Source organism: Poeciliopsis prolifica, unplaced genomic scaffold, assembly GCF_027474105.1.
Source record: "Poeciliopsis prolifica strain line A6 unplaced genomic scaffold, Auburn_PproV2 SCAFFOLD021, whole genome shotgun sequence".
Classification (NCBI taxonomy): domain Eukaryota; kingdom Metazoa; phylum Chordata; class Actinopteri; order Cyprinodontiformes; family Poeciliidae; genus Poeciliopsis; species Poeciliopsis prolifica.
The window spans coordinates 2,252,708-2,268,454 of NW_026562396.1; the positions used below are offsets into that span (position 1 = coordinate 2,252,708).

The following is a 15,747-nucleotide window of genomic DNA, read 5'->3' on the forward strand; positions in this document are numbered from 1 at the left end:
CAGAGGCCTGTGGAAGTAAGTCCGTGTATGACGGGCCCGAACAAGAGGAGTATTCTACCTTTGTCATCGACGACCCCCAGGAGACGTACAAAACCCTGAAGCAGATCATTTCGGCTGTGCAGACGTTGGAGCAGCAGCACACCAAGTACAAACGGGACAAGTTCAAGAAGACAAAGATAGGCAGCCAGTAAGTGCTTCTGATATGATACATTTACAATGTAAAGTCACATGTAAAGTGCCCTTCACATTCACTACCCCTTCTGGTAAAGCTATGTAGACATCTTTAAAATAAACCAACCAGTAGAATACTAAAGATCTTAACAAGTGGCTGCAGGAAGGTAGCAACTCACCTAAACTTGCCACCAGAGTAACGATTATAAGCAGCTAAAACTGCTGTATGAGGATCCAGGTTAATCTCGCCTCGATACATAAAAAGGGAAACGTCAAGGGAGGTTAAAAAAATTCAAAACAAAGAATGGAGTCTTAGGGTTTCTCAAAATTTCCATCACAATTTTAGTTAGAACTTATGTACTAATTGTTTTGGGGGGTTTTGGGTGTCAAAAAAGACCATGCAGGAAATTTACAGCCGTAAGTTTTTATGTGGTTCCTTAGAGCCTTAGAAGAGAATAGAATATAATTTTATTAATCAAACCACTGAAGTTTTACCTGTATTCAGCCAAATTACATCCATATGAAAAGTTGTGTAATATCTATGTTCAAGAGGTTCTCATCAAATGCATATTTTAACAGCTTGTTAATAGGAAGTTTTACTTTCTGCCTTTGAAGACATTCGTCATCTTGATGTGCCACAAAATTAAAATGAGTCTCCAGGTCATTAGAGTAGCTGCCGTTGTTGGCCAGCGAGTGGTAGAATCGCACAACTAAATTCTGGTGAACTTAAATCTCTGAGAATGAAGTCACGTCGGTTGTGGATAACGTCAGACTTTTGTGCATGTTTTGACCTCCGACATCTCCACCTGAAACCTCACACCAGCTTTTTTTGTGTGTGTCCTCTCAGGGAGCATCCGATCGGAGACAAGAGCTTTCAGTGCTACATTCGCCAGCAGTCTGAGAACACCACCTACTCTATCTAGCAGCAGCCCTGCATATCTTTCTCTCTCTTCTGCCCAGAACCAGCATATTTTGTTTCTTTACTGCAAGAAAGCCAGACTCTGAAGCAGCCCAGCGTGTTCTGTTGAGTCGTAAATCTGTCTTTTTCTTTTTCTAGATAAGATGAAAAAGAACAGCGTCCAAGCCAAATAATTTTCTGAGGTAACTCATGAGCTGGTTTGGCAACAGGGATCCCCTGATTTACTGATTTGTTCAGTTGTTAAGGAAACCCGATGCCAGACTTTAAGAGCTGTGTTGTGTCGGTTGGACCACACAGCAGCGTCTCTGAACGTATTCCACAAAAATTGGAGAAACAAACGTCAGATCGGTGCGAAGAAAGAAGGGACGTAAAAGCTGAGCTATTCACACCACGAAGGGACAGCCCTGATGTCCCTTCTGCGAGAGAATAAACTAAGCTTTTTCACTGGACACTTTTCATGGTGACCAACACGCACTTTAATTGCCTCCAGATCCTTGGATGAACAAGCCTCACAGCACACTTTGAACATCTTCTGTTGTCTACTTAAGTGTATTTTTTTTCTTAATGATTGGTGAAATGTTTTACTGCATTTTGCCTCCGACAGACCAAACTTAAGAAGGAAGAAAGGACTTTGTTCCTATGCACTTGTGTGCGTGTGCGTGTGTGAGTGTTTTTTTTTTTATTATTATTCTGTCTTGTCCCAGTTCCCCTCTCGTGCGGCTGCAAGTGTCAAGGGGACAAAAGAAGGGATCACTGGGACCAAGGAAATCTGAAAGTAGCTCAATGTTAGCTGTAAATTCTCACTCCGCGCACAATTTAATGTTTCTTTTTCACTGTTATCATCAGCTCGGTAAGCCTGGCTTAGTTTCTCACATACATTTGTGATCTGTGTAGAGGATAGAAAGAGAAGATTGCAGGTGTCATTAGCTGCTTACACAGAGTCTTTGTGTGCTCTAACATGATTTGACTGCATCCACAAAGTCCCAGGTCCTCTCGACTCCAACAAAGTTGGTCTGGAGCCTGTAGTGTTGGTTGAATTGGTGACACGTCAGATAACAAACCAATTTATTTTAGAGTTTGGCTCTCATGTCATAATGCAACTTCTTGCCAGTTTAGAGCCATTTCGAGCCATTCTCAGTAGAGTTCTGGTTATTTCACCACACCGTTTTGTGGACAACTCAGAGAAAAATAGGAGACACTCTTCCCATCTACCTTTTGATTATTTTGTACTTGTTTTAAAAAAAAAATGTCATACAAAATCAGTTTCTGTTGTGTAATCCACTGTGAGGAAATGTGGTTATCTACCAGCTGGAGGACTCTTTGGGTCATTTTGGTCCAGTCGGGGAGTATTAGCGCTCATATTTCAAGTAGCCTAAACAGGGATTAGAAACAGAAATAGTGGAAATAGTGTTATATAAATTCTTTAAAAATCCAATTATAAATAAATGGAAAAAAAAATTGGTAAAAGCCGAATACAAATTTGGCAAAATAGCGGTTTGTTTTTAATCTACGAACGCAGCTGTATTAGAGGCGCTTCAACAGGAAGTAAAAGACATGAAGGCACATCGGTGAATATTAAATAAATCAGTCCCTGGAAGCTTTTAAGCACCTGTGGATCTGGAGTCCCGACTTCTTAGGCACATAAACATTTATTTATTTATTTTTATTAACTTTGAAATGCCGCTTTCACACTAAAGTAGCTGTTGTTTAATACCAAAACTGAGAAACAAAATTTTACAAGCTAAAATTTCAAGTTTTTGAAGATTTTTTTAAAACTCTGTGTAGGTGGCTAAAGTCACTTTACGTATTTCATTGATATGCAGAGTGTTAGAAAAAAAACCATTGCAAAGATTTCTTTTCCTTCCTACTATTCCATTTAATGTAACACAAGCTGTATTTTTGACATGGCTTGTGTGGAGCTGACTTGCGTTGCCATAAAGGTGCAGTCCTTGTGTCCGATGGGTTCTCTTGGAGAACTCACCTCCTCTTCCCCTCTTCGTGTTGTGAAGTATCTTATTTTTGTGCATTCCTCTGAGAAGCTGTCCGCTGTGAATCTTACCGGACGCCGGCTCAGAATCCGTTGAAGGTACAGGGTTTATTGTTCTTGCTTGGTTCCTTTTGTCCCTTCACTCTTTCCAAAGGCAGCCGCTCTGACTTAAGCTCTGCAAACCAGTGCATGTGAAGTGTAGCTGTAGCCCCGATGGACTCTGGAAAACAAAAGAAGAAGCAAGTTTTGTATTTTCTAAAACTCAGCTCAATGTCTATTTAGCCTCACAGGTGTTCCTGTGAAAACAGGATCCCGACCAGTGCCAGTCATGATTTTTCTAAAATCAACTTTTTAAAAAGCAATCGAAAAAAAAAAAAAAACTATTTAGAGATGTATTTTTTGTCTAACTCAGTCTGAACTGTTTTCAAAAGAAGCTGAGCGCTTATTCAAACAACATTCTTCTCGTCTTTGATGACTGTGGTGAATTTTATCGAAGCTTCTTGTTTTCTATCTTGTCATACGCAAACCTTGAACCGAATGACTGGAGTAAGTGTGTGCGTGTGTGTTTGTGTGTGTGTATTGTTGTGGTGTTTTGATGATGGATTTTATCGACAATTAATTTAAACTTTTCAGGCCATGTATTGAAAACAACCACTGCCCACTGTCATGCTAAGGACACCGTTTCCCCACTTTGGCCTGATTTATTGCTCCCCTTATAAATATCCTTTATTCCTCTTTAGAAAAAGAAAGAAATTCTTTCCTAGTAAATTATCATTTGTGAATTATTAAGAAAACAGTGTTGCTTTGACTTCTGAACACTTTTTTTTTCTCTCTCTCTCTTAAGTTGCTAATTTTCCTCAGGCGTATGAGACTGATATTTATTATGATTTTCCAGAAAAAGAGTCTCCTGAGGTGGTGCAGCGATGGCAGTTAAGGTAAAAGCACCTCCTCCATCCCAAAAGCCCCCAATTAAAGAGGGACTGAATTATGCAATAAAGACAATATGCAATAACGCCACAAATCAACAGTTCACGTCTGCTGACCTTTTGCAGGAAAATGCCTCTAAAAGCAGAGAGATGGTATAAAGGGAGAACAGTGTATTTTGTACAAATATTTTAAAAGTATTAAAATAAGTGTGTTAAAATGTGTACATAGAACAGCTGAATGAACGGTGCAAATGTGATGTGTTTTTTTTTTGTTTTGTTTTTTTCCTGAATAACTAAATGAATACAATATTAATGTAAATCTGGTGTATGTGTCATTTGTTCTTAAAGTCCCTCAAGAGGTGTTAGTTTTGTTTGTTTTTTTTATTGGAAACAAGGTTATAGAGATATTTAAGCCAAGCAAAGTGTTAATTGTGACAAGCTATGTTTCACAGTTATGCCACCAATACCTTTTTTCTTAATTTTTTCTATATTTTTCTGTATCTGGGGAATAATGAACTGAAAATATGTCAGTTTTACTGCGATCAACAAAACAGGGGAGTTTTTATTTAAAAAACAGATCTGTAAATTATGCAAAAGGTCTTAAGAGAGGCCCACAGTTTTAGCCTTTTGTCAATAGATTTTCTTATTGATGAACTAAGATTTACTTTTGAGAAAAAATTAGCTCCACGTTTGTGGTTCTAGTTGGTCCAAAATTAAGATGAATGCAAAAACTTTCTTAATGCAAATATGTTTTTTGCACATTCGGGTTGTTTTTTTCCCCCCAAGATGTTACCTATCTGTGAAAAACGTTCTCTAAAAGATGGAAAAAAAAATATCCACCCGCATCAACCACCTGTGCTGGCCATATTTGCTCCATTCCAGATCTGAACTCTGGGGGCCGTCCAAACTCCTTTAGATGGCCGTAAAATGGCCCACGAGCCGCCCCTTGGACACCCGTTGATTCAGGAGATAAATCGATTTCATCCTTGTTTAACTTGGACATTAATATATATTTTTAAAGACTCTTAAAATATGCAATATTGCGTATCGGTTGAGTTCTCAGTGGGCTGTGGGACCCCTGTCCCGCATTGTGTCCCGCATTGTGTTCAGCTACTTTCCGCCTGAGTTCAGCCACGTTGAGTAAACAAAAGCCAGAGAGCGTCAATAGCGTGTCAGCAGCGCTGCCTTCCTCCCTCCCTCTCCTTTTTTTTTTTTTTTTTTTTCGTTCACAAAAACACTTTCGGGAAAAATAAAGTTTGCCCCCTCGGCTCCCCCTCCTCCTCCTCCTCCTCAGCGACCTGCTCTCGGTGCGTCTCAGCCAAACCGTGGCCTGTAGCTGCAAGAACGGCTCGACTATGTGGAGGCTGAAGCGGGCTCTTGGGAAACCCTTGGCTTGTCTCGCATTACTCGTGGCGCTCGCCGATGCTTATCGATGTAAGTACGATCGCTGCCTTTTGCGGGGTTTTTCTGTTCTTTTTTTTTTTTTTGCTGACATTAACGGGGCAGGCTCGTCAGGGCGCATTGAGACTCAAACCGTGGCCCCCCAAGATTGAGCTTCCAGTCTGCATGAAACCAGCTGGGAAGTTTGCAGGTCTTTTACATATATATGAAAAAAACAAACAAACAAAGACAATCAGAGGGAGGGTCATGACTCTCATGCACCGTGAAACAAAAAGCCTGGACAACATGAGCGGCTTACAACAACTAGGGGGGCTATTTCTGGGAAATAACGGTTTCGCAATGAACTCTTCATTGCCAAATCATAGAAAAACAATTAGGTTAGTCCAGAAACATATGGGCCAGCTGTCATGAGGGAAGAGTCTTCTCAGCTGCATTCCTGCGGGGATCAGTCAGGCTCTGTTGTATTTCTATATTGCATTAATCACTAAAGGAACCTACAAATCAGCAAATCTCCTGTTGTCTTTACACAAAGAAGCTGTGGGTGTTTTGGAGCTTGTTTCTGAACCAGGCTGTCTGTGTTAGTCCTGAACCAGAATACAGCTTCCCAGTTCCTGAGCAGGCAGCGGAGGGCCAACTCTCTGTTCGAGGAGAGCAAGAAGGGCAACCTGGAGAGGGAGTGCATCGAGGAGGTGTGCAACAAGGAGGAGGCGAGGGAGATCTTCGAGAACCACCCGGAGACGGTAGGGGTCCCCCGGGGGTTAGATCAGATGCTGCTGCATTTGCAGGATATGTCAGATTTTGAAGCCAGCTTCAGCAGAAAATAAAGGAGAGGAAAATCAGGAACGGGAATGAAACGTAATATGAGCGAGCACTGGAAGAACACGCAAGCAGCGAAGATGGAAGAAGTGTACGGCAAAAAGCCTCCAGCTTCACTAGAGGTTGAATTTGCAGATCATGCGTGAAAATTTTAGAAAACTTTGAGAGAAGCTTAAGTCCACATCTTCAACTGTGTTTTAGGTCGTTTGTTTAAATCATCAAAAGAAAAGCAACACAAATACCAGATGAATAAAAAGTGGGTCAACTCCTGATTGTTCATACTTTAACTCGTGCCACGTTTATTTACTAAAATCCAAGAGTCCATGAAGCCCTGTGAACTAAAAAGGATCCGCAGGCCTTTGGAATAGAAAGCAGCCCACAGCATTACAGTCCCTCCACCATGCAATAGAACTTAAATTATTTTTCTGTCTTCAGACGCTCCTGGAGGGTTTGTCGTTGTAAATATTATCTTATTATTATCTAATATTATGTTTTGGAGACTTGGTGATGGTAAAGATGTCCCTCTTTACCTACAGCCCTTTAACAAAGACTTTTATTTTACCTCCTGTTCCATCCTGCTCCTGTTGCCTATTGGAGGGATAAACACCATTTAAAAGTGGATTGTTAATTAAAGGTTCACCGAAAGCCTGATCAACCTAAAAGAAATGTCAATAAAAACTCAGACACTGATTCAGATACTTTAACTTTGGACAAATGCTACAGATCCCAATAATTGTAGCACTGGTGATTTAAATAATTAATTCTTCAGAAAAACTGGTATGAAACATCTAACATTTGTCACATTTGTTTTGCAGGAATACTTCTACCCCAAATATGTCTGTGAGTTTACTATTTTCACTTTTAATTATTTTTTGCTGTTTTCAGCATCTCGTGCTTTCGTACCCGTGACTCATTTTCTTCTTTCTGCAGTGTGCTTGGGCTCCCACCGCGTCGGCATCAACAACCACAACTCGCAGTCAAATATCCCGCCTGACCTTCGAACCTGCGTAACGGGTGAGATTTTAACACAGGGTCTGCTTTTGCTGTGACTTGCTGCCAGCGTCATGCCCTGTGGGTCGGTGTGTCCTTAACCAGAGCTCAGTAACCAGTGCAAACCATACCCGTGCTACAAGGAGGGCTCGGAGCGCTGCGTCGACGGTCAGGCCTCCTTCACGTGTGTGTGCAAGCCGGGCTGGAAGGGGAGGCGCTGTGAGGATGGTCAGTTATCATTCGTCGGCTCGTCTTTTGTTGGATTTTTAAGCACGAGTGTTTACTTTAATGGCGCTTTTAAACTTTGACTGAGAATAATTTTAAGCCCTTTAGTGACTAGACATTGCTTGGTCTTGGCTGTTGGTTCCTGCAGATATTGACGAGTGCTCAGATCCTGAGTTTCCAGCAGGATGCAACCAAAAATGCCACAACATACCAGGGAGTTTTCACTGCTTGTGTGATGAAGGCTTCACCATCAATGACAAGATCAACTGTGTTGGTAAGATCTGTTTTTTTTTGGTATGTTTTTTGTTTTTTTTTATGATTTCTGGCAGGTTTTTACAACTTCACGGTCAAAAAAACCTTCAACTCAACAGCTGAGCACACAGACAGTTTGTTTTTCATTCTGATACTTTTCTTGCTATTTATTCATGTGGATAGTTGAACCCTTCATGCCTTAAATCACAAATTCTGCTCCCCCAGCTGTTGCCCTCAGGGAGCACATCATTCCGCTGAAAACACCAAAACAGCCCAATAGCTCCAGGCTATTTGAAATAGCATACGGTTTTAAGATGTCCACTGTCCCATATTTGGTCTCCTGGACATTTCCTGTTTTGTTCTGTGTGGGGAGCTCACTGTTTATCTTTGAGCGGTGTCCAGTACAAAGTCTTCACAAACATTAACTCAGGCGGCCTGACGATTTGGCTTTCTGTTTTCATTTGATGGGCTACAGGAAGCGAGTAAGCCGCTCTGCTGTTCCATAGTGTGCATGTGAGCGTCATGTGGAGTTTCTGCTGTTATCCACTGTTCCTATGAACCGATTCTAATCTAATTCTCATGACAGTTTAAGGTGTCACATAAATTCCCAAATAAGATGCTTTTTTTTCCTTCCTTTTTTTTTTTTTTTTACCAGAAATGATATACATTTGATTCGTCTTGCAAACCCTATAAATATTCCTTAAGCAGTTTATATATTGATGTCTAACAAGACTGTTATTGTATTTCTTTCCAGATATCAATGAGTGCCTGTTGTTCCCCAGTATTTGTGAACAACCAGCTAAATGTGTCAACACACCGGGCATGTATGAGTGTCAGTGTCCCCTCGGATTTAAATACAACTTCACTTCCAGGACCTGTGATGGTGAGATCTTTACCCTTCCAGGCTCTGCCTCACCTGACACGCACAGAATGTCATTTTAGGTCTTGAATGCATTAGTGACTCTCAACCTTCTTCACTTTTTGCTTGTTGTTTTGTGTTCCAGTTGTTGTTTTTCTATTGTTATTCTACCTCTAAGGCTATCTCCACGTGTATTTCACCAAGCTATCCGAATGTCTTTTAAAATTTTCCTCTCATTGCTGCAGACGTGGATGAGTGCGAGACACATTCGTGTGACGGGACGTGTCAAAACACGGTGGGAAGCTACGCGTGCCACTGCGACGGCCGTCGGGGGTTACAGCTGGCGGCAGACAAGCGATACTGCGAGAGAATCCCCGTTTGCGTGGACCTGAAGGACTTTAAACACCCTGAGATGCTTTACCTGGGGGAGCAGTTTGCTGGCTTTCCAGTCATCTACCTGCGCTTTCGCCTTCCTGAAAACACAAAGTAGGTGTTTAACAAGCATGTGCTGATGAGTGTAACTATGCTTCAGTCTTTTTTCAATTACTGAACATTTTTGAGACTGCGGATGTATTCTACACAAGAAACAAAATTCCCTTGCTCCCTAGCAAAAAGTTCCATCACCTTTGGGTTTTGATATAGTTTTCTGTTCCTTTTTTTCACCTGTATATCTTGGTTTGTTTTAGGGAATATTGGATTTTATTATTGTAACTGTCTTAGCACTTTAATGATTTGAATACATGACTGGTTAAATTTGGTTTCTTGATGATTCAATTCTTTATTATTATTTTTTTTTGTATTGTCTTGTTGGTGGAATTTGTGATTTAGCAGCACTTTTGGTTTTATTGGTTTTATACCACATTGACAAGGAGGACAACAATGATCATTTACATATTGGACTTTTATAAAAATAAAATTGTCTGAAAATTTAAGCCCAGATGGGATGGTCCACATGAATTATTGGTGTGTTAGATTTTCAGAATATGTTGCTTCGTTTTGTCAGTTGACATTATATTCTAACAAAAACCATAATAAACACCTTTTAGACATAAAACCTACAAAGGATGTCCCACTGGTTTTGCCCACATGATCTGCGTTTTGTCAACTCAAATGGGTTTCATACATTAGGCTATTCCTGAGTACTCTCCCAGCCTTAGCGAATGTCTTTTAGGGCCCTGATTTGTTAGTTGAGAAGTACTGAGCAATCAATGATGGTGCAATAGCCAGTTATTCAAATACTTCATCCATCTCAAACACCGGGATAAAAACAGTGTGCTTCTTTTTTTTTTCTTGATGTGAATTACACTGAAGTCTCTGTAGCATAATAAGATATGCTGAAGATACTGTTAACATGACTACATGATAGTCATGATTGCACAGAAGTTCACTTCATCTTTCTGTGTCTTCGTCCTGACAGATTCGCGGCCGAGTTTGACTTCCGAACCTTTGACCCAGAGGGAGTTGTTCTGTATGCCGAGTCTGCCCCGGACTCGTGGTTCATGTTGGGACTAAGAGGTGGCCAGATTGAAGTCCAGTTTAAAAACCAGCACACCTACAAGGTTACAAGTGGAGGAAAAGCCATCAATGACGGACAGTGGCATGTGGTAAGGTAGTGCGACACTTCAGTGAATTGCTGTACACAGAAAAAGCAGGTTCCTTCCTTCTAGCTGACGGAGAGATTGCTGATGTCTTGATCGATAAACTGAACTGATTACAGAGGTTCTGCTCTGAAAGCTGTAAGGCGTCAGCAGTGTGATATTGTGTGTGTGGTACACAGATCTCGGTGGACGAGCTGGAAAGCAGCATCAGCGTGAAGATCAGTAAGGAGGCAGTGATGAGCATCAATAGCCCCGAGAATCTCTTCACTTCAGTCAACGGCAAACTGGAGACCAAGGTGTACATCGCTGGACTGCCCAACCGCACAGACAACGTCATGAAGCCTGTAAGATGGCCCAGTCACAGCAGAGAAATAACTATCACAGACGGGGCTAAATGGAAGTGTTTGACAGATAAAATCCAAACTGCTCTCTGCTCTTCTATCAGATCAATCCCCGACTCGATGGCTGCATCCGTGGCTGGAACCTAATGAACCAGGGGGCCTCCGGAGTCAAAGAGGTCATTCAGGAGAAGGAGAGCAAACACTGCTTCATCTACGTGGAAAGAGGGTCTTTTTTCTCAGGGGGCGGACTGGCACACTTCAACATAGACTACAGTGAGTAAGTTAAGTCATGCTTTCTTAATCCCTGTGGGAAAGCTTTGAGGCGCTGCAGCAGGACTGACAGTAGAGTTGAATATGCTCTCTTAGTTTTAAGAAAGCAATAATACAGTATAAAGAGAAACAATATATTTGAATCAATTTCTGCTTGGAAAAAGAAAACCCTCAGGCTTCAGTGTAAACCTGGCACAGACTCAAATGGAAATCAGAGGTGAACTTCGGCCCAAGGTAAATACTTGAACTCTGCAGAGTGCCGCTTTCCAAATGGCTTAGTACTTGGTTCCATAGTTCTAAAACTTAGCTTCATGTTGACAAAGAACACCGATTTCACTGATTTCCAACAAACATCAGATTCTTTACCACTAATTGAACATGTATTATAATTGGAGCTTATGAATTTAAGTATAAATTTGAAGGTAGCTGAATCTTCCTGTTTAATCTGAACAGTAGTGATGTATTTTTTTTATTTTTATTTTTTGCATAAATAGGTGATTCTAGTAGCTGGAAGGTGGATATAACAATGAACATCCGTCCATCAAGGAGCACAGGTGTCCTCCTTGCTCTTGTCTACAACAACACAGTCCCCCTGTCGGTTGCTGTGGTAACAAAGGACGAAGAAGACGCAGTGAGTTAATTGATACTGATATTGGACATAAACTCATGTTCACATTAGATCAAACTTTTGTAACTTTAAGTGCATTTGCTCTCCAGAACCTGCAAGTGTTCCTGGACGGCGTCTCTGTGGCCACGCTGGAATCGCTTATGTTGTGTTACCCTGATCGGTTGACGGTGCAGCTGAACGTGACTCCGACAGAAATCCAGATCTCTGCAAACTCCTCCACTGTTGGCTACGTAAAGTCTGAAACCCTGCAGAAGGCCCTGGAGCAGCTCAACACCACCATGCAGAACCCTATAAGCACATACATTGGCGGGATACCATGTAAGTTAAAGAACAAAGGGTAAGATGCCATGTTTATGTCTAATAGAAGCCCAGACCTGAATCTTAAGGAGGAAATGTAAGTTAGGAATGTGGTGCATCTGCTAAAGCTTACACATTTCAACCTCAGGGTGGGGCTGTTGCACTGCCAAGAGAAAACAGATACTTTAGGGTGGCAACACTTAGTAGAGTATACAATTTTTTTTTTTTTTTTGCTTTAATCAACACAACCAGTTGTTTGAGCTTCTGTCAAGTGATGCATTTTTCACTAGCGAATGTTCACTGGTAGTAAAAACACGGCTGGGTAATGAAGAATGGATTCCCACTGCAGGATTTTACTGCATTTTTCTGAAGTGCATTGAAGCAAAAAATAAATAAATAAATACACTGCCAATTCTAATTTTTGTGTCACAAGAGGAATAAAAATTTAGCTACTTATCAAACATTAGTGTAAATACTATACACACTATAAGAATTTAATTAAAAACAAGAAGAAAGAACAAAATATATTCAAAAAAAACAAAAACAAGAAAGAACAAAAGGTATTCAAGTTGACATATTGAAAAGATTAGTTGTCATTTACTTCATGTGATGTCACAGAAAGGAGCATATAAGGAGGGAAGCTTATTTTGGGAAATGTAGACTTTATCCTGATTAAATAACATTTTACAACAACAAAAACAAAACACATGTGACGTGTTTTATGCATGTAACTTGTTTTTCTGACATTAATTCAAAACAAATGTTTGCTGTTTTTGGTTGGTTAGTTACCAAACTTATTCCTATCTGCTTAATGCCGGAATGGTGAGTTAGAGGAAAGAAAATACACCAGCAGAAATATCAGGAAGAGGACTGTGGACCTCAACATGCGTTTGAATTCTTGTGCACAACTTAAAATTCCTAAAAGTGATATATTCATACGAAGGTATACACACCACGAGAATGTCTAGCCTTCACACTGTTCTGGAGGAAGATTTGCAAATGTGTCCCAGAACAAAACCAAAAGGTGCCATGAGGGTTACTGAAGCCAGTAAGAGAATGCCATTATCCACAGTGAAGAAAGTCAGGAACTGAAATGAGCTGAAAGGTCAATTGTTGAGGAAGAAGCTCAAAAAGCAAGATGAGAAGGTTAAAGAGGAAATGCAAAGGTTGTTTGATCCAAGTTATGTAGATGAAAGGTTTCAGTAAAGAGTTGATAAAGACTTCTCAAATTTTTTTGTTGTTTTTGAAAATGCTACACAAATACAATTTTGGTTATTCTAAAACAGGAAACCCTCCCATTCCAATGTTTAGTCGTCGGACAGGGAGGGAAAATTATAAGTCAATTGTGGACTTTTTGTTTTATACATAAAGACAAGTTAAATAATTTTACAAAAAGCGCAGTAACTTTAAAGACTTCACTGATGTGTATGTCCATTCATGAGGAATTTTTTTTCCAACTCTCTTTCTTTAAGCTGACGTCCCTTTGCCTGCCACCCCTGTGTCAGCCTTTTACCACGGCTGTATGGACATCAGCATAAATGGCAAACAGCTGGACTTTGACGAAGCCCTGAGTAAACACAACAGCATAAAGTCTCATTCCTGTCCTCCTGTCAGTGACCCAGGACACCCTGATGTACATCCCCCTGCATAGGAAGTGACCTTAATTGGCAAACCATTAAAAAAACCCTCCTCAAATTAGCCAACACCCCACATGGGACACCTCTGGGGATATGGCAGGTAGATAATGGGGTTTTAAGTGCTGTCCTTCATTCATGCTGTGCAACTTTGTTCACCCTTTTTATTCCGGATTTTTTTTTGTTTTTGGTTTTAGCTTCAGCAAAAGCTGGACATTATGGTTGTAGCAGTTTGTTGCAATAAATGTACAATTTTTCAAGATATTTTGACAGAAAGAGTTGCATTCTGCAGTAGCAGTTTGTATTGAGCAACATACGGTTGCCTTTGTGTAGATAAATAAACAAATGGTCACTGTTGGCCAGGCTCTGATAGTCACGTTCCTATCTGTGCCTGTCTCAGAAAAAGAGGCAGAACCTGGAGGCCTCCGACTCATGTGTCTTTGAATCTACAATGCTGATCTGGGTCACACATCAAAACTTTGGGTCTCCAGCTTGGTTGATAATATTATGGCTGCACAATTCAAAATGTATATAAAAGACAAACCGCGTGTAGTTCTTTCTGGTGTATTTTTTTTTTCAATGTTTATTTTAATAAAAACTGAATTGAAGCAATGGTTCTTAGATTTTATTAATTCTGTCCTCTTGCCTCAAATAATACCGAGTTAAAATTCAAACTCAATAGATTCAGGTAGGAGAGATCAATTAAACAGAATAGGATCAGGTATTGACTGATTAAAATGATGCTGTCATGTGCATGAAATGTGACAGCAGCACAGATGCAAACAGTAGAAATTTGCTCATTTAATAGTAAGCACTTTTTTCATAGGTGACTAAGTTTTGAAATTTATTCTGTAGATTCTGAGGAAATTTGGCTGATTTATAGAACCTATGTTGCAGATTAGCTTGCATTGCTCAGGTCTGGCTCCATATTCAACAAATCTGTTTTTTTCCCCAATTTTTTGTGCCAAAATAACACTAATTCTGTTTATCAATTTGACATATAAAAAATACATCAAACCAAAGTGAAATATTCCCCTTTATAGAGTCAAGTGTGTACTGAAAACATTCTCTGTTTTTAGTACACACTTGAAAAGAAAAAGTCAAATTGAAAAACCTTTATGGACGTTTTATTTCTATTTCACTAAAATGCTGAAAACTTTTCAAGCTATAGCTTAAAAGTTAGGTTCAATCTGAATTAGAGCACAAATCTTATTCAAAATTCTCACTAGAACTGTGTTCGCCTGGTAGATGGGTACGGAAACCTTTTGACAGTGTTTCAATACCAAAAAATCATGGGAGCAGAAATGAAAACTAAAAAGATGTAACTGAAAAAAGGGATGATAGTTGTGTACAGTATCTGGAATATGAAATTGAAACTGTTTTGCATCTAATTTACAGTAAAGGAGACAAACTAAAAATGATTTCTCGGGAAAAAGATTTGGCAAGAGTGAGGCTTTCTGAGTTACGCAACAGTATTTCCACTGCGTCACTGGACCAGAAATGGCAGCACTTATATGAAAGTAAAAATACAATTTTGAACCGCCATTAAGAAAAAAAAAAGTTTCAGAAAACGTGACTTTTCTTGTTAATGGATAAAATAATTTATGTCTCACAAAACAGTTCAGTCAAAATGATTCAAACCCTTGGCAGATAAACTAAATTATTTTCATTCAACCATTTTTTTCCCTGATAGAAAATTATATTGACATTTCTCAAAAACAATAGTAAAATGTAAACAGAGTATGAATTTCGAAACTATAAACTCTTTCAACAGTCTATTAATTATTCATATGTCCAATTATGACCTCTACTCAGCACTGTTGGTGGCAATCTCCAGCGGCAATTGAATATAATTTAGACAGATTTCCAGTTCATCACATTTTCTTAATAGCAATGTCAATATCTGTATTTGCATTACAGTAAACAATCTCTTCTTACCACCGCTGATCTGCTTTCAACTTGTTCTGACAATTTATCTGTGGTGTGGACTCCCAAGTCTTTGAGGTTGGTAGGCCTCCTTGCCATTACCCTAATCTTTGGCTCCCTCCACAGATAATCTGGCAGACTCAAGGTAGGATACTGTTTTACTTATTCCAAACACTATTTTCAGTCAGAAGCAACATGCTAAAATTTACAGACTTCAATATTAAAGGGGACATGAATAATTCAGTGCTTAACCACATAATAACCCACAATGACCCCCAATTAGGTCATCCCACAAAACAACAACAAAAACAAAACTTATATTCAGTGTTAACATTACGGAGAGCCACATTCCTCAAACTTGAGCAGAAGCACCGCATCACTTGTCTGCATTGCAATCCATCTAAGCCAATAGCTGAAGTGAGGTGAAATCAGTTTTTCCCAGTGTATAATGGGGTGGCCGCGCACACTCGCTGAGAAGGAGAGGGAGGGAGGGATGGAGCTGCGTGG

The 15,747-nt window shown here is 39.9% G+C and overlaps 2 protein-coding genes across 4 annotated transcripts in view; both read left to right on the forward strand.

Moving 5' to 3' along the window:
- The window catches only part of rasa3 (RAS p21 protein activator 3), a 40,313-nt gene extending 35,991 nt beyond the window's left edge, over window positions 1-4,322 (forward strand). For both annotated transcript variants that reach the window (XM_055045074.1, XM_055045075.1), the window contains 2 exons: window positions 4-187; window positions 1,019-4,322. In XM_055045074.1, the coding sequence (XP_054901049.1) occupies window positions 4-187; window positions 1,019-1,094 (260 nt within the window). In that variant the 3' untranslated portion in view covers window positions 1,095-4,322. The remainder of the gene's footprint in view (window positions 1-3; window positions 188-1,018) is intronic.
- Window positions 4,323-5,277: 955 nt separating this feature from the next.
- Window positions 5,278-13,928, forward strand: pros1 (protein S). Of its 2 annotated transcripts, XM_055044976.1 has the most exons (14): window positions 5,278-5,437; window positions 5,987-6,144; window positions 7,036-7,060; window positions 7,151-7,234; window positions 7,316-7,438; window positions 7,584-7,709; window positions 8,442-8,570; window positions 8,792-9,032; window positions 9,964-10,150; window positions 10,324-10,488; window positions 10,590-10,758; window positions 11,250-11,386; window positions 11,473-11,701; window positions 13,153-13,928. In XM_055044976.1, the coding sequence occupies exons 1-14, from the start codon at window positions 5,359-5,361 to the stop codon at window positions 13,329-13,331; spliced, it is 2,031 nt and encodes a 676-aa protein (XP_054900951.1). In that variant the 5' UTR covers window positions 5,278-5,358; the 3' UTR covers window positions 13,332-13,928. The 2 variants fall into 2 exon arrangements, with proteins under 2 accessions (XP_054900951.1, XP_054900952.1); XM_055044977.1 differs by lacking the exons at window positions 11,473-11,701; window positions 13,153-13,928 and having other exon boundaries at window positions 10,590-10,762; window positions 11,250-11,356.
- The last annotated feature ends 1,819 nt before the right edge of the window (window positions 13,929-15,747 follow it).